At 42.6% G+C, this 26,442-nt stretch overlaps 1 protein-coding gene and 1 pseudogene across 10 annotated transcripts; one reads left to right on the forward strand and one right to left on the reverse strand.

The window, feature by feature from the left end:
- The first annotated feature begins 1,869 nt into the window (after positions 1 to 1,869).
- On the forward strand, positions 1,870 to 5,711 carry LOC129699212 (thrombospondin-2-like; annotated as a pseudogene).
- A 4,286-nt stretch (positions 5,712 to 9,997) lies between these two features.
- On the reverse strand, positions 9,998 to 25,985 carry LOC129699501 (cyclin-dependent kinase-like 4). 10 transcript variants are annotated; one of them, XM_055639347.1, is made up of 10 exons: positions 25,889 to 25,985; positions 21,724 to 22,027; positions 19,966 to 20,087; positions 19,355 to 19,427; positions 19,052 to 19,142; positions 17,786 to 17,983; positions 17,257 to 17,345; positions 16,265 to 16,321; positions 13,869 to 14,003; positions 9,998 to 10,350 (listed from the first exon to the last, which is right to left on the reverse strand). In XM_055639347.1, the coding sequence occupies exons 2-10, from the start codon at positions 21,889 to 21,891 to the stop codon at positions 10,255 to 10,257; spliced, it is 1,029 nt and encodes a 342-aa protein (XP_055495322.1). In that variant the 5' UTR covers positions 21,892 to 22,027; positions 25,889 to 25,985; the 3' UTR covers positions 9,998 to 10,254. The 10 variants fall into 10 exon arrangements, 8 of the variants coding, with proteins under 8 accessions (XP_055495322.1, XP_055495323.1, XP_055495327.1 ...); XM_055639348.1 differs by having other exon boundaries at positions 9,998 to 10,307; positions 17,786 to 17,986; XM_055639345.1 differs by having other exon boundaries at positions 9,999 to 10,350; positions 17,786 to 17,986; positions 25,889 to 25,982.
- Between the last annotated feature and the right edge of the window lie 457 nt (positions 25,986 to 26,442).

Here is a 26,442-nt window from a genome sequence, read left to right on the forward strand (position 1 = left end):
GGAGAAAACTAAGCTTTAGTCGGACCCTTTGAGTCCGACCTCCAGAAGAAGCTCCCGGTAAAAAACTAAGGTCCCTCAGTCTGAGGTTGATCTGGTTCCAGAAGCCGATCTAGAAGCAGACAGCGAAGGTAAGACCACTTGCGTAAAGGATTGGCTTGTGTATTGGAAATAGGTACAGGATTGGCCACGACAGACTACAACGTTTTTATCACTAATGTATATTGGAAAGACAAGGTGTTTTGAAAAGATGTATATTGAAAAGACAATGTGTCTTGAAGAGACAGTGTTTGAAAAGACTTGTGAATTTGCTACCAGAGAGAGTAGCCAGTATTGACCATAACAGACTGCAAAGGTTTGTTACAAATACAGGATTGGGCTGAAAAAGTTTGTTACAATTTGTGTACTAAGTTGTGTTCTAAGTAAGCAGTCAGTGATTGGATATGGAAATAATTTGGATAAGAGTGACAGAAAGACGGCTGTACAACATATGTGTTATTTGTTTCATAAGAACAACAAGGATTATAGAATATTGATTTATAAATTGACCGAACATTTGAGTAATGTATCTTGACCAGTAGGAGGAATATTGAAGGCAGAGAGAGAGAGAGAGAGAGCGAGAGAGAGAGAGAGAGAGAGAGTGAGTGAGGCAGAAAAGAAGTGGGTGGAGACGCAAGATAGAAGTTGGATGTATTACGCTTATAAAAGAGGAATTGAATTGTGGAATAAAGACAGTATTATTAAAAGTATGGAAAGTACTTCAGATGGAATGCCAGTGGGCTAAGGAATATGAGATAAGGGCTAAGGTAGAGAAAGAAAGCGCTGATAAGAGTTCGGAGAACAAAGCCGGTATCGGTAAGTCCTCTCGAGACCCTATGTCTGGCAATGGCGACCCTGTCTATAGAAGAAGGGGGAGGTGGCCAGTCACAATCTGGATCACTGTCCAATCACAGCTCAGACCACTCCTATTTTGAACATTAGCCCACCCACCATTACATTAAACTACTGCCTTTGTTCATTTTAAATTGTCACTACAACAAGACGACTTTTACAATTTAAAGGGCGCTGCAAGCCTTAAACCTCCCAATCCTAGTTCACACATTTTGCAAATTGATCCCCACAGAAACAAAGATTCTTTTAAACAGAACGACTTTTGTCAGACAAGGGAGGGGAATGTAAAGTTAATACAGAGAGATGTCTCTAATGTTTTGCACGATTTCTTTTTGGAAATGAGGGGGCTGTGCCGCCCTGGCCCACTACTCTCGGATAAATCTGATGTATGTTTTACCGTTCGTTTGTACTAGTTTTCTTTCAATGTTCGAAGGGTAGTATTTGTTCAAACCCAAAAAGCCATCTCAAAATATTCTAGGATGTTCTTATAAGTTGTCACTCATCCAAGTTCTGGCCCTTATAAGATTAGATGGATCTCCATGTTCTTTCTAGTTGTCACTCATCCAAATCCTGTTTCTTATCTAACTAGAGAGCTCACTGTTCTTTTCAAGGCTATGCTGCCAAGATAATGGCAGCTCTATCCTACTGTGTTTAGGATTTCACTATGTCTGTTTTATTTATCCCAAGCCTATACTTGACATCCAGTCCCAGGCTATATTTATATATTCATATATATATGACCTTTTTGATGAAATGGTCCCAGATGAAATAGGATGTCATTGAATGAGCTTGCAATCTATGAAAATTAATTTATTCTTTGTTTTCACTTAACTTTAACTTTATTTTTTTTCCTATTTCTTTTGAATTGAGTTCAAATAGAGACCTGAATTCCACGATGGCCACGTGGCATTCAGGTAGATGTGGTAGATGAGATTGGAAATGCCTTTATCTCAGAACAAAATCTGTTAATTTGAAATTATAAATTTGGGGAAATAGATTGGAACAATTGGGAATATTTTTAAATTGTTTTTTTAAATAATGATCTATTTTTCAAGGGTCTGCCTTATAGGTAGTTAAAGAGTGATCTCACATCCCCCACCACCCATAGAATTCTGGATTAGTGGAGGGAATGAATAGGACACTAAAGAGTGTGGAAGTTAGTTATGACCTACAGGCCCACAGCAATGAATTAATTACATACACGCAGCAATTAAGCACAACCTTGTCAGTCTTGCATTCACAGGGGTTGAAAACGCAGAAGCCACTGCCAGTTGAACACAGACACTGGGAGACTATGTACTAATAAGGTAGTGGGATCGGACAAAATTGGGACTGTGCTGGAGGGAACTGTACCAGGCGCTTCTACGACACCAACCGCCGTGAAGATTGAAGATTACTCCCGTTGGGGACATCTGATACGATTGACTATAAATGGAGGAGAACCAAGAAAGGACAATGGTGCTATTGACCCTACTTTTTATCCTGAGGTTGGCCCAGATGGGCTGGACTTGGGGAAACACCCCTGCACCAAGACGTCCTGAATAAGGCTGACAACTGTCCTTTACGTTTATAACACTGACCAAGATGGATCCATTACCACAGGTTCATGAAGTAACCAGAAAAAGGTGGCAGCTTATCCCGGAGCTACAGACCGAGCTGAAACAGATGAGAAATGTGTTCGCCAATGCCCAGTCTGAAAATGACCATCTCGCTTCCATCACACAGCGGCTGAAGGAGAGCAATCAGGTTGTAGAGTTAAAAAGCCTTGATTTTGGAGTGCAACTCAGTTACAAAAGTGGATTGAGGTAAATCCCAGCCGGGATCAAAGTGAGGAGCTGAGTTGCGATGGATCGGACAGACTGTTGGTATTGATGGAGAAGGAAGAAGAATGCTTGTTTCACACGCTGATGGATAACTTGGGAGAAAGAACGACTCGATTTGTGAAAAGAAACTACATTTGTGATGAATGTGGACAGACTTTCAAACAGCGGAAACAACTGTCAGTTCAAGAAATGTGCCATACTGGAGCAAAACCTTTGCAGTGTGAAGTTTGTGGTTTCCAGTGCAGGCAAAGAGACATCCTTTAAATACCATATGACTAAGCACAAGGCAGAAGCTGAACTTGAACTTGCTTGTAACTAATGTGAGAAGCGGTTTGAGAAAGCTCACAATTTGAATGTTCATATCCCTTGACTCAAATACAGATAAAAACAACCCTATTGAAATGGAATCGTCAGCTAAGTATAGAAACATTCATTAAGCAGGAACCCAGTTAATAGTTATTCAACAGGTAAATGATGAGTCCAAAGAATCTTGCACCCTTTTTCAGTGTCAGCAAGACACAAAGGATTAACATGAATAAATGCAATCAAGCCAGGCTCACATAAAATACGTGGAGCAAAGGAAAGGTTAGTGTGGAGAATATAGTTCTAAGCATTATAGCACACCAGTTCCAGAAACAAAGTCCAATGTCTGCAATGGGGTAGAGGTGAATCAGGCAGAATCCTAGCAATTGGAAGGAATGTTCAGAACTCTGATAACAGAGGGGAAGAAGCTAGTTGGTGTTGTGGTGAGGCAGGATTCAACGTTGCCACAGTTACATCCTGGACATGCATTCAAGTCGCAGCGTTGTTTTGAATGAGGGCCAGTGCCCATCCAGTAAAAATAAGGACTCAATGGAGGAAGTTCTGGATGGTTCAATAACCCTTTCACCTCGGAATGGAACAGTGACTGAAAATGGTGAGGGTGATAATGTTGCGAAGCATCAACCTGTCCCAGTGTTAGCAGACTCTCAGCCTTGTACATACAGTGGAGCCACTTCACAGTCGGTGGATGTGGCCAACTCGGAATCCTCATTGAAGAAGGATATGTTCTTGTGCTCAGATCCTGAATATACAGAGTACTCTTGGGAAAAGGTTAAGGTACAAGATGAAACTGAACCACTAAATGTGAAAAAAAACAGTAACTGCAATGAAGCAACTTGTTCTATAAGAAATGATGTTGTGGATGAATTGGAGTCCAGTGATCTTGCTGAAAAGTATTTATCAAGTGAAGATGACAGAGAAACAAAAGTTAAGAATGGTTCTTCAGATGAGTCTTTTCAACCATATTGGAAGAAGAAGAGTAAGTTACCAGTAAAGAAGTGTAATATTAAGGATGTGAAAAAACAATTTGGCAAAAACGTGGCCAGAAACCAAAGTCAAATTTGGAAAGGGAAGTTTTCCCCACCATGTATCGGTGTCAGTATAAGGGTTGCTGTGCTGTTTACAGAGGAGTTGACGGACTTAAGAAACATATAAAAGAGCAGCATGAAGAGGTGGGTGAAAGACCTTGCCAGGATGTAACAAGGTGTTTCTGATTGATCGCTACCTGCAGCACCATGTAAAGCTGATCTATAGAGAAGAGAGAACATCTTTACAGATCAGGAGGAAGTGGAAAGACTTTGGTCACAACTTCGGAAAGACAAACCACATTTGATCAACAATCTTGAAGCATTTTGAGCACTATCGTATGACCAAGGGTCTAGAGAGAGAGAGAAGCTGAACATTTTGAAACAGATGGACCTCTTGAAAGAGATTATGAATAACCCTATCCAGGAAGATAATGACTCAGACCTGGTGGGTAATCAGTGTGATGACAATCAGGACATTGATGAGGATGGCAATGATGGCGTTTCTGATGAGAAGGACAATTGACGTTTTGTTCCCAACCCTGACCAGATCGATGCCGATGGTGACAGCAGAAGAGACAACTACAAGGACGACTTTGACAACAACATCCCAGATATCTATGACATGTGCCCCGAGAACAGCGCCATCAGTGGGACTGACCTGAGGAAGTTCCAAAGGGGAGAATGCAGATCGTTCCTAACTGGGTACTGCGCAACAAGGGCAGGGAGTTACTGCAGACGGCCAACTTCGACCCTGGCCTTACTGTCGGATTTGAGGAGTTTAATGCCATCAACATCAGTGGCACCTTCTACATCAACACAGACTGCAATCTACGCTGGCTTTGTCTTTGGCTTCCAGTTCAGCTGCCGCTTCTACGTGGTGATGTAAAAGCCAAACCCACTGGGAGGAGAAGCAGTCCAAACCCACGGATACACTAGCGTCTAGATCAATGTGATGAACCCCACCACAGGATGAGAGGGGGGGAGCACCTCACCTGTGCAAAGATCTACGAAGAGACTGGCAACACCCTCGGACAGGTGCGAACTTTATGGCACAACCTCAATATCGGCTGAAGGGATTACATTGCCTACAGGTGGCACCTGATCCATCGACCCTAAACAAGCTTCATCAAGATGGTTGTCAATGAAGAGAGTGAGAACTGGTTGCCATACCATTGGTTTGATGGACTTTGGGGTACTGTGATACATTATGGCTGTATCATTCTGCTAATCATTGCTCCAGTACTTGCGATCATTGTGTGTACCTACCGAGGACTGTGAATGTTATCACATTTGATAAAAAGGAAGGAATGAAAGAGCTAATAGTCAAATCTAATAGTCAAATCCAAAATGGAGTCGTTCTTCTACAAAAGCATGGACTAGTAGAACAAAAGAATGGCTCGGTGCCAAGTCTGAATGACTTTGTAAATTATATGGAGCACAATATGGAGGACAGGTTGTCTTTTCAATAAAGACATTAAGATGGCAGCTTGCGTAATAACATGTACTTCTTTTCAAGGCCGTAGAGAAGCCAAGATTGAAAAAAAATAGTTGATGCTCCAGAGATAAGTAATAGCTTGTTATTGGATGAGCTTGATTTGGACCCAGCTTTCCTATATTCTGAAAGGCTATAAAATCTTTCAGTCGTGCCATATTCAGATTAGGTATGAGTGTTTTACTGATAAGTAAAATGTATAATTGTGATAATTTTCCTTTGTTCTGTGAGTGGAGCCCGAGAAGCACTGAGCAACGCTTGTGCTCATTGTAATCTTGCCACCCCTGTCTGACGAATCAATTAAAGATTGCCATGGTTTACCTTGAAGAAGGTTTTCAAAAGAAGGGTTTCGACCCGAAACGTTGCCTATTTCGTTTGTTCCATAGATGCTGCCTCACCTGCTGAGTTTCTCCAGCAATTTTGTCTACCTTCGATTTTCCAGCATCTGCAGTTCCTTCTTAAACATGGTTTACCTTTAACAGTTTTTGATTCTATCAGCTTTTTAAGAAACAAACTTTGACAAAGGGATGAGGTAACCAAGGATTTGCGGAGGGAACGGTCTCTGCGGAAGGTGGAAAGGGGTGGAAATGTGACTAGTGGTGGGATCCCCTTGGAGGTGGCGAAAAAGTCAGAGGATTATGCGTTGTTTGCAATGGTTGATGGGTGAAAGGTAAGGACTGGGGGACTCTGTCCCTGTTGTAACTGGAGGTAGGGGGAGGAAGAGTGGAGCTGCGGGGTACCAAGGAGACACGTGTGAGGGCCTCATCTCTGATGGAAGAGGGGATCCCTGACCTGTCCCACCCCAATCATTCCTTCTCCCTGCTCTCGTCCGGCAGAAGGTACAAAAGCTTGAAAGCGCGCACCACCAAACTCAGGAATAGCTTCTTCCCCTCCGTTATCAGGCTTCTGAATGGTCTTTCGATAAGCCAGGGTACTGTCCGATTCACCTCTATCCCATTGTTGACATTGGACTTTGTTTATGGAACTGACACACTACAATGCTGAGAACTATATTCTGCACTCTGTATCTTCTCCTTTCCTCTATCTATTGTACACTAGACGAAGTGGGGCCCGTTGGGCCCCGTTCCCCCAACGCAATATTCCACCACTCACCCATAGCCCACAACTGCGCAGGCATGGCTGACAGGTTCCCGTTGAGACGCCAGAGATCCCCGTGGTGACGCGACTCACGGCAATCCTCCCCCAAATGAGCCTCGCCATCCCTCTTCCTAACCCTATCCTCCTCTGTTCCTCCTCATCCTCTTCCCCCCTCCTCTCTATCGCCCTGCTCCCCCACTCCACATCTCACCCCCCCCCCCCCCCCCCCCCCACACACACAATGAAAACCGCAATGTTTTGGGGTTTTTCAAACGTTCTTTAACATGTAAATGAGATCCCATTGTGATGTCATTGTGGGATGGAACACCACTGTGTATTTTAAAACTGTGTTTATGTAAATGAGATCCCATTGTGATGTAATTGTGGGGTGGAACGCTACTGTGTATTTTAAAACTGTGTTTATGTAAATGAGATCCCATTGTGATGTCATTGTGGGATGGAACACCACTGCGTATTTTAAAACTGTGTTTATGTCCCATTGTGATGTCATTGTGGGGTGGAACACTGCTGAGGGACTGGCAGGTTTTTTAAAGTTTTTTTGTTTGTTTTAAATGTGAATAACTTGTAAAAATATTTTGGACATTACAGGACAATGGTGATTGAGGTGGTGCAAAAATCGTAGCGCTATCGTATACTGTTTTTGTGCAAATATAGATACAAGCGGACAGACAAACAAAGAAGATGAGAGTTTTAGTAATATACTAGACTAAGTGGGACCCGTTGGGCCTGGTCCCCCAAAGCAACCCATTCCCCAATGCAATATTCCACCACTCACCTGTGTGTGGGGAGGGCGGATGTGGGAATGAGGGGTGTGTGGGGGGGGGGGGGGTGGTGTTAGGGAGGGGGGGGGGGTGTTGGGGAGGGGGATGTGTGTGGTGGCGCTGCAAGTCGGCTGCCTCGCCTGCAGCGGGTTCATTGTTTTTACTTTTTTTGGTTTTTTTTAGTATGTTTCTCTGTATGTCTTGTGTGGGGGGTGGTGGGGGGAATAGGGGGAAACCGTTTTCAGGCACCTACCTCGACGGAGATGCAACTTTTTTCCTTGTCGCTTCTTCACCCCCCCACCCCCTCCTTGCGGCCGTACAACTGGTTTGGTGCGGCCTACAACATCAGAAAGCCGCGGTCTCTGGTAAGGAGGTGGCCGATTGCGAGTTCGGGGCCGTGGGATGTGCTCGGCCTGTCCCGATCAGAGGGCTTGAACATCGGGCCATCCGTAGCGGCGGCTATGGAGGGTCAGGGCCCCGACCATGGGTGAACAAGGGAGGAGGAGGATTGTCTGAACAGTACTGCCTTCCACCACAGTGAAGAATGCTGTGGCGGATGTCTCTGTTGTGTATTATGTCCTTTTTTAATTGTAACTCTGCATGGTAAATGGCTGCATGTGACAAATAAATTTGAACTTGACTTGACTGGATATTTATGGAAAATATTGTTCTTTGAATCATTGAATTGTTCTTGATTTGGTGAATATTTAAAAACAATTTAAACAAGTTAATTTTCTGCTTGTTAGGTAGTTCCAGTCCAAACAAACAGCAACAACTTGTTTATGCCCTCACTTTTATGGCAAAATTCCCCAACTACTTCATATATTAGAATGGCATTTAACTTGATGCCATATTAGAGATGGCCAAAAATCAAAGGATAGGTTTAAAAAAGTGCTTGAAGAGCCAGTGTTTAGAGTGGGAATTTTAAACCTAGTGCCTTGGCAGCTTCCGGCACAGCTGCCAGTTCTTTCTGGGCTTAACTATTATTTAGCTGATACAGAATGATTCGGGTGTAACGAAAAAATGTTTTCAGGAAAAATTACTGATTTTCCAATTTTTCAGATACAACATTGCAACTTTAAAGTTCTTACAAAACCTGCTCCAGAGCATTCTGGACCTCAGACTGGGGCAGAGGGTCACCTTCCAACAGGACAACGACTAAACACACAGCCAAGACAATGCAGGAGTGGCTTTGTGACAAGTCTGTGAATGTCCTTGAGTGGCCCAGCCAGAGCTCGGACTTGAACCCGATTGAACATCTCGGGAGGGACCTGAAAATAGCTGTGCATCGACACTCCCCATACAACCTGACAGCTTGAGAGGATATGCAGAGAAGAATGAGAGAAATTGCCCAAATACAGGTGTGCCAAGCTTGTATTGTCATACCCAAGAAGACTTGAGGCTGTAATCGCTGACAAAGGTGCCTCAATAAAGTACTGAGAAAAGGGTCTGAATACTTATGTAAATGTAATATTTCAGTTATTTCTTTTTAATTACTTTGCAAAAATTTCTAACACAACTGTATTTGCTTTTTTATTATGGGGTATTGATGATTGATAATTAAAAAAATGAATTTAATCAATTTTAGAATAAAGCTGTAACGTTACAAAATGTGGAAAAAGTGAAGGGGTCTGAATACTATCTGAATGCACTGTACCTAGTTTTCACCACCATACAGGCCTCCATGCATTTTATTTTCTGTGTAAGGCTGCTCATAATCCATATCTCCTTGTGATCTAAATTGTGTAGCAAGCATGACACACTTCAATGTAAGGTGAAGTGTTGTTGAGAGAGAATGTCAAGTCAGTCCATATACATATTCTATGCGCAAATTAACACATACACCATCACAGTAATGGACCTATCCCAGATTTGATCCCAGTTAATGTCTTTTCCCTTATGTCAGTTTTAATCCTGGAATAAAGATCGAGAGAAACTGCTTTCTCTAAGTATGCTGTTCTTGTACTTGGCTTTTTGGATGGGGTTGGAGGGAAATATGCTGTTAATTAGCAATTTAGGCTAATAAGGGCCAATCTGCGACAATGAAATTAAGACATTGGATGAAGCCAAGCTGAAGTCTTTGGACATCATAAATATTAATCACCCATGCACTAGATCTAATCTATAATCTAGGGACAATTTACAGAAGCTAATTAATCTACAAACCTGCACATCTTTGGAATGTGGGAGGAAACCAACACGATCACAGGAAGAACATGCACACTCCATACAGACAGCAGCCATAATCGAGATTGAACCTGGGTCTTTGGTACAACTCTACTGTTGTGCCACCTAAGTCTCCAGCATTTCCATTAATGTAAATTAAGAAACAATTGTTTAGGATGGAAATACTCAGAAGGGTAGGCTGCGGAATGCCCATCTCTTTGCTTGGGTATTGCGAGACCTGTTGAGTATTCCCAGCGTTTTCTGTTTCTGCCTTGAAATATAAAATTGGGATGAACCATGTGCATCTGAGAGCAAGATGAAAATTGGCAGCAAAAGTGAATTTGCAGGTGTTATACGATTGAGTCAAGCACATTTTTGGTGGTCAACCATAGATGATCAAAAGCATATCCCACTTCTGTTGCGGCATTTAATTTACTCTTTTATTGCCATGTTTAAAATAACCAAATTTTGAGTTTAAGAAACACAAACAAGAGCTAACTACAAAACTTTGTTTTAAAATACAAGAATCAAATTTACAGAATATAACACATCACGAAGTAACATCCATAAAGACACTTCAGTCATATACAAATCTTGACCACATTTTACTGCGATTTCTCCTTCAATTCAGGTCCATTCTGAAGTGATGGGGTATGTTAGATGGTGGGCAGGTGATCATACTGCTGGTGACGAACCTGCTTCCTGGGATCTGGTGCAGGAGAACCATTATTACCAGGGAGCTGAGGCAGAAGCTGATTAAAAAAATAATAGAACAAACTAATAAATATCGCAGAAGTGCACATCATGTCTGCTGTCGTCCTCGATTTTAATGCCTTGGTTACATCCAATCTTTAAAGTATAGGAGAGGTCAGGGGAGTGGTTAAAATCATAATTCATTATTCATGGAATAATACTAAAGTTCAGGCTGTAGAGCGTTTGAACCAACTCAACCTTAGATCTTTACAACCGCCCCATGGGGATATTCTCTTCGAATTTAAAGGGCACACCTAGATCTGACATCCTCTGGTTACAAAATAAATTCCTTTCGCCCAGATTACTCCCCAGAATCCCGGTCAGCAGTCATGGGGATAATTTCCAACTTCATCACATGGTGATTTGGAGAGATTGCAAGAATTCTAGGAGGTTGAATTAAAATAAGACCTTGCACGTAAACAAATTCCAGACCAATTTTCCTCCGGGGATGAATAAAGTTCTATTGTATCGTATAGAGTGATTTCATGATAGGTCAAAAGGTCAAAGTGTGTGACCCACGGAGTCTCTCAAGCGTTCTGGACAAGCAAGCCTCCGGCATACACTCGTCACATACGCAACACTTACTTTCTTACCTGGAAAATACCATCACAAACACAGAAGTAAAAGCACACTTTGTAATTTTAAGATAATAACAAACTCAAATTCCATTCATGTTTATTTAAAATGTTTCATCATGCAATTTTGCCATGGCTCCTTTGTCTCTTTTGCCTTGGCAATGTTGACTCGCCTGCAGTCCGTCTGTCTTTTTTTTCTTCTGTCTTATTGTTAAAGTTAGATGTATATTATAATCTATTTTTAGTTGTGTATTATGTGGGGGAGGGTGGGGGAACGTTTTCAACTCGTTCTTCAACGGAGATGCAACCTTTTACGAGTCGTATGTGGCCTAACATCGTATTCGTATTCGCGCTGTGGCCTAACATCGAGGAGCTGGCATCCTGCAAGTGGAATCGACCTTGAGGGCTCTGGACGCAGAGCCTGTGGACTTACCATCGCGCAGTTGGCTGACTTTGGAGGCTGTGGTAGCGCTGCGGCTGCGACCCGACTTCGGAGGCTTCGGTGCGGGCCCTGTGGACTGTGACATAGGGAGCTCGCAGGCCCCTATCGGTGACCGATTTTCGGGAGATCCAGCAAATCGTAAGGCTTGAATCGGCACGCTCGCGGGGCCTTTCATCGCCCGGTGTGGCTTAAAATCGGCCGCGGGATCTTCCATCGCCCGGCGGGGGGCTTCAACATCGGGAGCCTCAATCGCTTTGATGCAGCAGTTTGACTGCGGGAGAAAAGGTCTGACCGCGGGAGAAAAAGTAAGGAAGAGATAAGACTTTTTACCTTCCATCACTGTGAGGAGGTTCCTGGAGGAGATTCACTGTGATGGATGTTTGTGTTAAATTGTGTTTAATTGCGTGTTTTGTTGCTTTCTTACTGTTATGACTGCATGGCAACGAAATTTCGTTCAAACTTGTTTTTGAATGACAAATAAAGAAATTCAATTCAATTAAAAGCACACTTGAAATAAAGCATTTTTCTCCCATTTTTCTTAGAAAGCACACTTATTTTTATATCAATTGAGTTTGTCATTTTTGTTCACTCACACTTGAAAGAAAGTACAATTTGCCCCAACAGCACGCACTTGATGTACCTTTGGCACATAGTTTATACTTCAAAGAAAGCACCATTCATCTACCAATTCAATAAAAGCACACATACATGTATAATTTACTTAGGCATACTTCAAAGATAATACCATATTTTTAAACAGCACACTAAAATCAAAGAAAGCACTTTTTAAAAATTAAAGTGAGCACACTCAAATTACTTTGGTATCTTTTTTTTTAAATACCGTTGTTACATTATTAAATTAAAACATAACAGACCCTATGCCAAAAGAGAGCAGACTCAAGCTTAACTCTGCACAGATCAAAATGTTTAATATTAGACTTTAATATTGTGGCAATTCAACAACTGCTGTATTGGCAGCCATAGTAATCAACACACTCCTACAGTACACAGCGTGTCCTCCAGAAGGTGTTGCGTGGCACCAGTAAGGGTCAAGTGTCAACCGTGAAATTACCCTACACAATAACACAGAAATAATCTATTCATGTGCATCACTCATAATTGGGACCCTTACACTCTTTGCAAATTCTCATGTTAGTGAGCGTTTTCAACTAATCAGAATTTGCTACAGATTATTCATTTGGAGTTTGAACTTCATCAGATACCGTTTAAATTACAGATAAGTGTAGGAATGAAAGAATTATTTTTGATTGGTGACAGATTATAGTTAAAATGCGATGGTTATAATTAGATGGATTACTCTAGGCATTTTTAGCAAGCTAATTTGATGCTGCATATAGCTAATGTTAAATCCACAACTATGACACCTTTACTTTAAGAAACTGTCAATGGGCTACTCTTTAAAGAAGACACAAAATGATGGAGTAAATGGTCCCAACCCAAAACGGCCGCTGTCCATGTTCTCCAGAGATGCTGCCTGACCTGCTGAGTTACTGAGTTTACTTTTTTGTAAACCAGCATCTGCAGTTCCTTGTGTCTCCAGGCTACTCTTTAAAACCCAATTCACAGATGATAGTTGCTTTCAGAACATGTCGCAGCTGCATCATTCGCAAGTTGAGCCTTGCAGAGTGGGTCAGCACTTTTGAGGAATTTAATATCTACATCAGTGAGCATCTGAACTTCCCTCAGTTCTTTTTCCATTATAGCAGAATTGATCATGCTGTTTAAATATTCTGAAGTGTTGCCTGTTTCATTAGGAAAGGGATGTCAGTTCGCTGGTCAATCCAGACGTCTAAAGAAGGCGATGTCTAGTGGCCTGCAGCAGCCTGGGCCTTGCCGGAATCGGACAACGCCCATCAGATCTATGGGCCTGGACCTAGAAAATGGTGCCAAAACATGGTGCATCTTGCATGCAGGCTCAGTGGACTATTTATGTACACTTTGATAATCAGGATGTGCTTAGCTATGGCAATAATTAACTGGACTGTTTGTAAGAAAATAATTACATCTTGCATTTGCACATGTGACAGTAAAGCACAATTGAACCATTGAATAATGAAATCACAATGGTCAGCATTTGGTTCATTGAGTGACATTTCCCAGCTTCCTTGAACCTGTATGGGCCCTGTTTCCATGCTCCCTTAACCATGTGATGTGGCAAGCCTCTGGATATGGGTTTCAGATTGAAATTAAAACTGAGACAAGGGAGAAAACATTGAACACAGTAGAGCATGGGATGGTCAAATCCATTACTGAAAAGGTGTAGACACAGGATCTGCAGATGCTGGTTTACGTGATCTACCCACTCAGATTACAGGTGATCCAATCCTGGCCATGAAATTACATTTCACCTCATGATCCAAAGTTGATTTTATTTTTAAGTATTTTCTTTCAGATTATTTAAATTTAATTCATTTTTTTCACTTTTCATTTATTTTTGTAGTCAACGTATACTTAATTTGATAAACTGGGCAATGTATACCTGCTGCCTTTTTCGATTCCAGCCATCAAACCACTGTTTGGATTTCTCATTTTCGTCTCGATATATATCAAAATAGGGGTTTTCAATCAACTCTTCACAGTTACATCTGACCGCCGGATCAATTTCCAAACAATTCTAAATAAAAAAGGACTCGAGTCATTTTCATAGAAACATAGAAAATAGGTGTAGGAGGAGGCCATTTGGCCCATCGAGCCAGCACTGCCATTCATTGTGATCATGGCTAATCATCCACAATCAATAACCCGTGCCTGCCTTCTCCCCATATCCTTTGATTCCTCTAGCCCTTAGAGCTCTATCTAACTATTTTAAATTCATCCAGTGAATTTGCCTCTACTGTCTTCTGTGGCAGAGAATTCCACAAATTCACAACTCTCTGGGTGAAAAAGTTGTTTCTCATCTCAGTTTTAAATGTCCTCCCCTTTATTCTTAGATTGAGGCCCCTGGTCCCCCAACATTGGGAACATTTTTCCTGCATCTAGCTTGTCCAGTCCTTTTATAATTTTATGTTTCTATAAAATCCCCTCTCATCCTTCTAAATTCTAGTGAATACAAGCCCAGTCTTTCCTAATATGACAGTCCCGCCATCCCAGGGATTAACCTAATGAACCTACGCTGCACTGCCTCAATAGCAAGGATGTCCTAACTCAAATTTGACCAAAACTGCACACAATACTCCAGATGTGGTCTCACCAGGGCCCTGTATAACTGCAGAAGGATCTCTTTACTCCTATACTCAAACCCTCTCGTTATGAAGTCCCTAAGCTTTCTTCAGTGCTTGCTGTACCTGCATGTTTACTTTCATGGACTGGTGTACAAAGGCTACCAGGTCTCGTTGTATTTCCCTTTTTCCTAATCTGACACCACTGAGATAATAATCTGCCTCCTTGTTCTTGCTGCCAAAGTGGATAACCTCATATTTATCACCACATAAAACAATTTTGTAGAAACAATGCCAAGAAATTGAATACATTGTTAGTTTCTTACAGGCATCAATGATTTTACCTAGATTAGGTAGCTTCATTTATGATTTTGGGTGGAAATGTGCCCACCAGGAAATTGGACACCAGCTAGGCACTTACATGCATATTCATCATAGCATGGGGGTAGAGTCAGAGGAGATAGTTGAGGCAAGTACTATAATATTTAAAAGACACTTGGACAGGTACATAGATAGGAAAGGTTTAGAGGGATGTGGGCCAATGTGACTAGCGTAGATGGGGCATCTTGGTCAGCATGGACGAGTTGGGCCGCAAGACCTATTTTCCCTGCTGTATGATTCTGTCTAATGTTTTCCAGTGTCAACTAATGATGTCGATACGATAGAACCATACATCATGCAGCACACTGACTTTTCATTCATTAATGGCATAAAGCATTGCTTTTCAGTGTGACGTTTGACTTCTGGTGCACATTCACATTACAATCAGGAGTACATTGGTCTACCTTGTTGTAGTTGTGTTTGTTTATCTACCACTCTGCTTACATTTGAACCTCTCGTGCCATGTCCAAAACATCTACATCCTGGAATACTGAGCTGCCAGTCCTGCTTGTCCCTCAGCCATGCTTCCATAAATTAATTTGGTTTTGAAATGGTTATAGTTTAGAGATACAGTAGGCCCTTCAGCCAACAGAGTCCACACTGACTATCAATCACCTGTTCACACTGGTTCTGTTATCCCACTTTCACATCCACTCCCTGCACACTCGGGGCAATTTACAGAGGACCAATTAATTTACAAACTTGTACGTCTTTGGGGTGTGGGAGAAATGGGAGCACCCGGAGGTGACTCTGTCCCAATGGCTGAATGTCACACCACAACGGTTTAGAGTGGTGTGAAATTCACCCGGACTTATCCTGAAATGACACTGATGGGGGCAGCGATCTCCCGCCAGACTCTTCCTCCAGTAGGTCCAGTGAACCCCCAGCACATGGGACCTCCCGCGTGGCATCTATTACACTGATGAGAAGGGCAGATAGTTGTCACCAAATGTAAGGGTTCCCTCCCTCTCATCTGCAGCCCCCTTCTCTGCCATGGCAGCCAAGGTGTGCTGGCTGTCAGAGGGTGGGCACCTTTAAAGGTTGATGTCCTTCCTGGATGTTATGGATCAAGTGGTTACTTGCTGCATTACATTGGGTCGGCTCCACAAATGGTCCTTTTCAACACACGCCGTTATAAACGGCCTTAAAGCTATTCTGATGCATTTTTGGCTAACTTGTTGATTTCTGAAGAATTCCCACTGGCCATTAGCATTACACAGTGGGCTTGTGGGGTCACCCACAGAGGGTGGAATCCAGTGACTCGGCTCCAATACCTGAAAGGAATTAAGTATAAACATAGATTACGCATCCTACAGTTTGAGGAGATACTTCTCACCTTCATGAAAAGCAGGGCCTGAGGGTTTAAGTTTGGAAACTTCTCTTCTAAAGGTTCCTACAGAAATTGACATATTCTATAATATATGGAAAAATGTTCAAATCATTTTCTTAATATTTATATGAAAAGTATAATTTAAAAAACTTTCTTTTGTTAATTAAGGAAAATAAAGCCATAAAGTCATGCAGCACGGAAACAGGCCCTACGGCCCAACTCGTTAATGCCGACCAAAATGACCCATATAAGATAGTCCCAGTTTTAAACTACCACCTCCAGCAGCACATTTCATATACCCACCAGCCTCAGAGTGAAAATGGTGCCCCTCAGGTTCCTATTAAATCTTTCCCCTCTCACTTTAAACATGTCCCCTGGTTGTTGATTCCCTTGCGCTGGCTCAAAGACTCTGCATTCACTCTATCTATTCCCCTCATAATCTGGAAAATAATACTTCAGATAGGCTCATTACAATTCCCAAAAATCCAATGCCAAATTTGTCAAAGACACTCAGATGGGACACTAGCCAGAGCCTCACATGTTTTGTTAGGTCATGGTACATTCCCTTCCACTTAACATTCAAGTGTCTATATGTGAACAGGACAGCTTGCACCCACCCCTCTCCTGCCTCTCACACGTGAGAGTACTTGCAGCAATAGTGTATGTACTGTACATGTGTGTGTGTGCGTGTGTGTGTATGCTCGTGTGCATGCGTGTATGTGAATGAATCACAGTTTCCATTGACAGCTGTAGACCTGGTGTTGTAGCTGTATGGCTAACCACCAGTAGCTGTGCAAGGTTTCCCTGGATGTTTTGATAGGCCAAGGCACTTTGCAATAAAGCAATGTCTTCAATTATGTAACCTGGGCCTCAGTTGGAGATCACAATACCATGGCAACTTTAAAATTAGCATTGAGATAAGGTGCCACTGAATGTTAAGACTCTGACCAGACCAAGTTAATTTCTAGATCCATTGTCTTCTACACTGCACCACTTACCAAGTCCTCAGGATCTGCCTCAGGTATACATACACCCAGGAAACGTTGATTGCTCTGGAATACCTGCTCGTGTTTTGGGATCAGTTTACCTGGAAACATAACAGGTTTACCTGACACAATTAACATTATATATAAACCAATGTCATTTTTACAGGCCTTTCAGTCAGAACTATTTTCCCAGTAAAGAGATGTCCAACACTATAGTACATAACTATAAGGTGAGAAGGGGGAGGTTTTATAAAGATATGCAGGGCAAGTTATTAAACAGAGAGTGCTGGGGCCTTGAAAACATTGCCGGGATGGTGGTGGAGGCAGATAGGATCTTTGTGTTTAAGAGGCTCTTAGATAAGCACATGGAAGTCAGGGAATGGAGGGATATGGATCATGTACAGACAGATGAGAACAGTTTAACTTGACATCATGTTCGGCACAAACATTGTGGGCCAAAGGGCCCATTCCTATGCGGTCCAGTTCTATGTTTTGTGTTCCAATATAAAGCTAACAATTAGAAGATGAATCACCAGTTTACCCAGGGTCCTTATTATAAAGTAGATTTGGTCCAGGTCTGATTTCCCGGGCCACAATGCCTGCCCAGACACAAGCTCGGCAAAGACAGCACCAAGAGCCCAGATGTCCACTGCTGCCCCATACTGGCTTTCTCCCACAAGTAGTTCAGGTGCTCGATACCACCGGGTCGCTACATGGTCAGCGTAATCATCCCAGCGATCTACTGTGGGAGAAGGTAACATTTATATAGTTTCACAGAAAAAGGTCAAAAAAAATCTACACAATAGCAAATATTCAAGACATTGCTGAGGCCACATTTGGAGTACTGTGTTCAGTTTTGGTCACCCTGTTATAAGAAGGATGCCATTAAGCTGTGTGGAGTGTTGAAAAGATTTGCAAGGATGTTGCCGGGACTTATGAGCCTGTGCTATAGGGAGAGGTTTGGCAGGCTGGGACCTTATTCCTTTGAGTGCAAGAGGTTGAGGGGTGATCTTGTAGGGGTGATCTCGTAGGGATGTATAAAATCGTGAGGGGATTAAACAGGGTGAATGTGCAGAGTCTTTTACCCAGGGTAGGGGAATCAAGAACCAGATGACATAGGTTTATGGTGAGAGGGGAAAGATTTAATATGAACCAGAGGAGCAACCTTTTCACTCAGTGGGTGGTGGGAGTATGGAATGAGCTGCATACGAGTTGAGGCAGGTATTATAACAACATTTAAAAGACCTTTGGACAGGTACACGGAGAGGAACGATTTAGATGGACATGGGCCAAACGCAGGCAGGTGGGGCTAGCATTGATGGGGCATCTTAGTTGTAATGAGCAGGTTGGGCTGAAAGGCCTGCTTCCGTGCTATATAGCTATGTGACTCTAATATGTTTAATGGAAAATAATCCATGTTTGGAACTCTTCTGAAGGTTGTTTTGAGGAAGTTACACTTAGAGATTGGTTATCACTTCTCTTAAGATCAACTAATGGGAAGCTCTCTTCACATATTATCTGATTGGTGAGCATGTAAAGTATTTCACTGTACCTTGGTACAGGTGACAATAAAAATCCTAAACTTAAACATGGGACATGACCTCTGGAGTAGGTCCTACCTGGAGAGTAAGGTCTAGTTATGCATTAGGTATAAGTCTTGCAAAGATGAGGTTTAGGAGGGAATTTCACGTCACCAGATAATAAGAGATTGACAATCAGGGGAAAAGGGAAATGTTTCTCCATGTAATATTGTATCAGTTTACAATGTATTTTTAATCTGAAACTTTCCCAATGAAATTCAACGTACTTAGCATCCTGGTAAATCCAAAATCACACAGCTTGATAATCCCTTGTTTAGTAATCAGAATGTTTGCTGGCTTGACATCTCGATGAATACACTGAAAAAGTGTAAATAATTTGTCAAATTTATTGCACTGATATCTTTCGATAATAAAATTATTTTTAAATTGTGTCATTAAAATCTATAAAATAAACAGACAATTAGTAATGTTCACAGTATAAATCTGTCAGGATGATAGATAATATGACCCCGTGCATAAAAACAGCTGGATTCTCTGAGAATAATGCTGTCGATATAATCATGACTTACATTGTGTTTGTGGCAAAAGCTAACAGCTTGAAGCATTTGCCACATGATGTTTTTAACCATTGCTTCTGGTAACCTAAACCAGAAAAATATTTATTACCTTCAAGAACACCAATTATATCTTCAAAATAATTTCAAAATTCAGAATACCCAATGCTTTGCCTTCTGAAAAATTAATGTCTGCTTTAACAACAGAGGAATGAACCTATGGTCAAGTTGATTGGTACAGGTGTCAGAGGTTATGGGAAGAAGGCACGAGAATGGGGCGAAGAGGGAGATAGATCAGCCATGATTGAATGGCGGAGTAGACTTGATGGGCTAAATGGCCTAATTCTACTCCTATCCCTTATGACCTTAAGTTCTTGGCACCAATGTAATAAGTGTTTTGAAACATACAGCTGGGAAGTTTACCACATTATATTATCTCGAGGACAAAAGCATAAATTAACAAATATTATAACAGATTTAATTTGAAAGAATGGAAAAAATGTGATTCTTTTTAATTCTGTATGAGGATTTAATAAGTTGCATCTTGAATTTATTTTTCTATGCACATCTTTGTCATCTGAGTGAAATATTTAGTCAAACAGACATGTGAGTTGAAACGCTCTTACCCTCTGGGATACCTCTCCAGCTCATTTAACACAGTGTGATCATAGTACTCAAGCACCAGATGCAATTTACGTTTTCTCCTGAACACTTCAAGAAGATTCACTAAGTTATCATGTTTTAATTGCTGTTACAAAGATACAAATAAAAAATAGTAATTAAGTTATAGTCTGCATTTCACATTTAGCAACAATGACAGATCAACGCTAATCTCTACAACGAATCAGGTGATTTTTCACGAGAGAAAAACAATCAGATAGGTTTCTCGCTTTTCTTTGAATGTTTCCTTTCTTTATATAACCTCTTCAAATTTCCTTTTATCATCCTCTACATCACTATACATTCAATTTATGCTAGTTACTTTATTTTTTATTTAATCCATATATTCATTGATCTAGGATGCTCCTTCTGCATAAAAACATGTGAATTGGGAGTTAGACACTTGGTCCTTCAAACCATTTAATAAGGTTATGGTACATTTTTATCTACCTGTAGTAATCTCTCACCCCTTGCATATAAAGTGTTCACTCTGCCGTAAACATTTTCAAACACTGTTTCCACTGCTCTTTAATGAAATCAGTTCCAAAACCTCATAACTCAATGAAAAATTGACATCCCCGCCCACACCCCCCCCCCCCATACCCCCCTCCCCGCCCGCACACCCACACTTCCTCTTCCTCACACACACCCCTCCCCGCCCACACACACCCTGTCCCGCCCACACACACCCCCCCATCCCAAACACACACCCTCCCCCCCCCCACATCCCCTCTCCTACACACACCCTCCCCCCTCCCACACAACCCTCCCCCACCACCACCTCCCTCCTCCTACACCCCCCCTCCTGCCCGCACACACACACCCTCCCATCCCACATCCTCCCCACCACACCCCCCTTCCCTACCCCCCTCCCCTGCCACACATCAAAAATGCAATGGAGATAATAATGTCTGTCATTACTGATAATGGTGTTGTCATGTGTAATGAGATAAAGTGAAAAACTTGTGTCTGAAAACCTAGTCTGAAGAAGGGCCTTGACCCGAAATGCCACCCATTCCTTCTCACCAGAGATGCTGCCTGTCCCACTGAGTTACGCCAGCTTTTTGTGTCTATCTTTGGTTTAAACCAATATCTGCAGTTCCTTCCTACAGAAAAGCTTTTGAATGCGTGTTATCCAATTAACTAACCCGATCCCTATCCAATTAAATCAGATAATGAGTGCAGTCAAGCCACAGACAAGTACAACAGGTAGAGAAAAGAGAAAGATACCAGAGTGCAAATAGTTTTGCGGTATTGTGGTGTTATAGTTCCAGAGGAAAATATCTAAGATCTGCAATGAAGTAGAAACACGGAACTGCAGATGCTGGTTTACAAAGGCCATGGACTTCAGACTGATTCTGGTAGGGGGAGAAAGCTGGAGAAGAGGTGGAACAAAATCTGCCAAGTGATAATGTAGAACCACAGAACTGCAGATGCTAGTTCATACACAAAAGGACAATAAGTGCTGGAGCAACAATGGGCCAGGCAGCATTTCTTGAGAAAATGGATAGGCAACATTTCTGGTTCGGACCCTTTTTCAGCACTCTTGTGTTTTCTGCAATGAAGTAGGTTGGAAGATCGGGAATATACCCTAGCTTATTGAAGCACGGTTTAGTTTCCCCAACAAAACCAATACTTGCAATTTGCACAAAATGTAGAAGGAATGCAGCAATAAACTATTTACCGATAACAACTAAAAACGTAAATATCCTTTGAAGCCATACCTTTAACATGCGGATTTCTCTCATAGCTATCTTCTTTATCAAGGGATCATCTTCTGACTCCACAAATATCTTGATGGCGACAACTTGTCCTGTATCCTTGTTTCTGCTTTTGAACAATACTCCGTAAGATCCTTCACCAATTTTTGCAAGCTTTTCATACTTTTCCATTTATTCCCAACAAATATTTGAGTGAATTGTTTGATTATTGTGACTTTAAGTCCAATTCAGATTAAACTGACCCATCTCTTGCAAAGCGCAAAACAAATCCAATATTTATGATGATGGATTATTTGTAGTTAGTTACCTGTAAATAGAGGGGGAAAAGCAAACACTGTTGGCTTCAATGTATCTACAAGGTAGAATGTTAAACTGCTCTGGGGGAAACGGGGAGTAATTTTAATGAGAAAGCATGTTAATTAGAGTGTCACAGGGAATTAACAACTTGAGCATTAGAAAAGGCTGTACATGACACTACTAGAGTAAGTGGGACCCATTGGGTCCCAGCATCACACGGGAGGGTTGTATGGGTGTTGTGGGCTGAAGGGACTGGTTTCCAGAGGGCTGGTATGGACATTGTGGGCCGAATGGATTCTTGGGCCAGTGGCTCAGTCACTCAAGCCTGTTGTGCTGTTCACTCACTCACGGCTGGTGGGCTGGCGGTTGACTCACAGCAATTCCTTGAAATTCCATTTCAAGCAGGGTGCAAGGCCACCAAATTCAAGTGCAGTTTCATACCATTTCAAGCAGGGTGCAAGGCCACTGAAGACAGCAAGTCGTGACCTCTCCATATTGCAGAGACTGAGCCACGCCTCTGGGTTTTATAGTCCCCCCCCCCCCCCACCAGAAGGGGCATGGCCTTCATGTCGTGATTTACAGGAGAGAGTGTCTCAAATTTTTTAAAACAATAATAACTCTTTTATTTTCCATCGATGGGAAAAATCCTCAGCACCTGATGAGCAGAGGAGGATTCTGAGTAAGATGGCCAAAAATCACAGCGGTACGTGGTAGTGTTTTTTCTAAAATCAATATAAAGCACAAACAGAAAGTGGTCAAGATTCGACTTTTAATTACATAGACGGCAAGGCAACTTTAATTGGGCAAGGCAACTTTAATTAGGCATGGCAACTTTAATTAGGCAAGGCAACTTTAATTAGGCTAGGCAACTTTAATTAGGCAAGGCAACTTTAATTGGGCAAGGCGAATTTAATTAGGCAAGGCAACTTTAATTAGGTAAAGGCAAATTTAGCATTAGGCAAGGCACCTTTAATTAGGTAACACAGCTTTAGCATTTCCAAACCAAAGGCAACACAGCTTTAGCATTTCCAAACCAAAGGCAACACAGCTTTAGCATTTCCAAACCATAGGCAACACATTGGTCAAGATCAGACTTTTAGTAATATAGATGTTATGACGCAATGAATGTCCGTATAGCCTCCAAAAGTCTGAATAATGTTGATCGCCCCAACTGCAGATGGTTTGACTACCCCGACCGCGGGAGAACAAAGAGGAAGAAGATTGAACTTTATTACATTCCATCACAGGAAGGATGCTTAGGCTATTTAAAAAAATTAGCCTTTTCTTAAGAAATGGATAGATGTTTAGGTCTAGTAATCGAATTTAGATTAATTGATTTGATGAAACTGATGAATATGAATTTTTTGTTGGGTATTTACTATTTGTTTTAGCATTTAACTTTATCATTTCTACCTTTTTTCTAAAACTGCAAATAATAACTTGTTTCTGTTAATGCTGTTCAGTGTTTTTTTTCCCCTTTACATTTTAAACAGTTGTCTCCGAAGAAGAAATGCAAAATTGTCAATCCAAATGCCCAGCAAAAGAGACTGATTTAGACATAATTCGCAGAGATTATCCGAATTTGGACTACTCCAAATGTGATGATCTACAGGACATTCTTAATAGGAAAGTAGTGGGCAGAAAGGCATGTGATGCGTGGTTTGAAGAGCAGAAACTTGTAGTTTACAATGCCAAAATTGAAAAGTTGAGGAAAAACAAGGTGTGCAGACTTGCTTATTGGTTATAATCTGAGGAGTATGATGATGCTACTGATTATGATATGCCAATGTACCAGCTAGCAACTGATCTTCTCCATAAAGACTTGGTCTATTGCTAGAAATTGTAATTTATTTACCCAACTGTTACGGACTTGCAGCATATAATACAATAATATTAAAGTTCTGATCTTGAGAATATCACATTTTTTAATTTTCAAGGCAGTCTGGGTGTCTATTACTATTTCCGTCACAACGGTCAATTTTGTAATTAGCTACAATTAGGTAACTAACTAATTATATGCTTTAATTTCAGGTCATCCAAGTAAGATGTTTCATATTTGTTTCAGAATGCTTCAATCTATAATAACTGAAAATTACATTCAGTTCTCTTAATTTTTAAGGAAGTTATGACTGTCCTCGATCACAGCGTTTGTGTTAAGTCAATGGAAAAGCAATAGGGAAATTAGCATCTAATTTCCTAGTATGAAAATGGCCATAACATTTTTAATGCTGAAGATATGAAAGTGAATTAGGTATCAAATTAAACTTCTTTTTATGCTTTATCTGATGGGATAATTGCAGACTTGATTTTTAAAATTTCAAAATTTTATGACATTGCTACAAAATTGGGATAACATAGAACTAGTGTGAACAGGTTGGCGTGGATTCGATGGGCCCATTTCCATGTCAATAACTGTGCTTTGTCTCAGGAATCCGACATCTGCAGCTACACGTGTAACGTTGACAGCCCTGCGTTCCTCTGTCCTGCCCTGGTCACCCTGGACTCGATGGGCCGAAGGGCCAGCTTCCATCCAACCAACACACCGGTCATTCATGAAGCACCAACACCCCTCGTCCTTTCACGGACGTTGCCCGACCTGCTGAGCATCCGGCCGATGTTCCCGACGGCCGCCCCGCTGCACTGAGGCGAGGTGACCGGAGGCGGTGGGGAGAGCTGGGTCCGAGGTAGATGAACGAGCTTTACTCGACGTCTGCCCACCCGCCGGACGACTGGCCGCTCCAGCCCGTGCTAGTGCCCCCCGCCCGTGCCAGCCCCGCCGCGTCCCCAAATAATCCCACCTTCGCCCACTGGCCAGCCGCTTACTCCCCACCCTCCCCCCCTTCACGTAGTCCGCAGCCTCATCACGTCCGCCCCTTCACACCGCGAGCGCCCGCGCCTGCGGAACGATACACGGCAGTGCGCTGCTTTCGGGCAACTGGCGTTGCCATGGAGACGGCGCCAGTCGTAGAGCGAGCATCGGCAGTTCATGGGGTGGATGCAGGAGGGAAGGGAAAATAAATAAAACTGCGGACAATGCAATCAAACTACTATTGAAAACGATGAAAGAGCTGCACAGTCTTGGATGCAAACGTTTTCGAGTTGCTCAGCTGTACGTAACCAGGGCAGGAGATAGGGGCCCACTGCCTGTCAGTCAATCAACAGCAGCTGCAGATGCTCGACTCCTGAGATAAAACAAAGTGAATGGCAGATCTATGTTATCCCACTTTGGCATCCACTCCCTACACACTAGGGGCAATTTACTGACGGCCTATTAACCTACAAACCCGTACGGCTTTGGGATATGGGAAGAAACCAAAGGAAACCCACGGTCATATTGAAAATGGGCAAACTCCACACAGACAGCACCCAAGGTCAGGATCGAACCTGGATCTCCGATGTTGTGCAGCAGCAACTCCACCCACTGCCCACTTACTGTTGGAAGAACTCAACGGGTCAGGCAGCATTTGTGGGAGGGAATGGACAGGTGACGTTTCAGGTCAAGACCCTTCTTCAGACTTATTCTGGTAGGGGGAGAAAGCTGGAAGTGGTGGAACAAAACCTGGCAAGTGATAATGTAGAGCGACAGAACTGCAGATGCTGGTTCATACACAAAAGAACACAAACTGCTGCAGTAACTCAGCACGTCAGGCAGGGCCGGATTTACGGATAAGCTTCACAAGCTCGAGCTTAGGGCCTCGAGATCTAGCGGGGCCTCGGCAGGGCCTGATTTACCAATAGGCTTCATAGGCTGAAGCCCAGGGCCTCAAAATCTAGGGGGCCTCCGGCCAAGGTGTTTTTTTCCCAGAATAAAAAAAATCCTGAGAAAAAAAAATTGGAGCGCTATCAGTGTTTCCACTTTGACGGAAATTACCCGAAATTCTGGTTCCGGCCCGCTGGAGGTTTTGGGGAAGAAAATTGCGACCATCCGCGCCTGCGCAGTTGGGGGAAGCAGGTGACGCAAAATGACGCTGTCTCTCCGCGCGTGCGCAGTGAGCCCGGGCGGGTTCAGATCTCCATTTGCACTCCACACAATCAACTCGATGCCTCGTGTCTACCAAAGATCCCAGGTGTCTACTCCAGGTAAGTAGTGGAATATTGTGTTGCGGGAGTGCCCGTTTTTCCGGGCTGGGGGCTGCGGTGTCTGCGGCGCGGAGTCGAAGCCTCGCTGCTTTGGAGGGAGAGAGAGGGGGAGGGAGCGAGAGAGGGGGAGAGAGAGGGGGGGATGTGAGAGGGGGATAAGGGGGGTTGAGACAGAGTGGGGAGAGAGAGAGGTAAGAGAGAGGGGGAGAAGAGAGAGAGGAAGGGGGGAGAGAGAGAGAGAGAGAGAGATGGGGAGGGAGGAGGGGTGGAGGGATAGGGAGGGGAAGGAGGAGGGGGGAAGAGGGAAAGGGGGACTATCTACAGTGAGATTGCAAAATTAAGGTA

This window comes from Leucoraja erinacea, chromosome 8 (assembly GCF_028641065.1).
Source record: "Leucoraja erinacea ecotype New England chromosome 8, Leri_hhj_1, whole genome shotgun sequence".
Taxonomy (NCBI): domain Eukaryota; kingdom Metazoa; phylum Chordata; class Chondrichthyes; order Rajiformes; family Rajidae; genus Leucoraja; species Leucoraja erinaceus.

Excerpts from the sequence above, each read along its gene's own strand:
- LOC129699501 (XM_055639345.1), bottom strand. The coding sequence starts at position 21,891 with ATGGAAAAGTATGAAAAGCTTGCAAAAATTGGTGAAGGATCTTACGGA. Across the intron at positions 20,088-21,723 it reads GAGAAATCCGCATGTTAAAG|CAATTAAAACATGATAACTT; the intron begins GTATGGCTTCAA and ends TCTTTGTAACAG. Across the intron at positions 17,987-19,051 it reads TGGATTTACCAGGATGCTAA|TAGATCGCTGGGATGATTAC; the intron begins GTACGTTGAATT and ends CTTCTCCCACAG.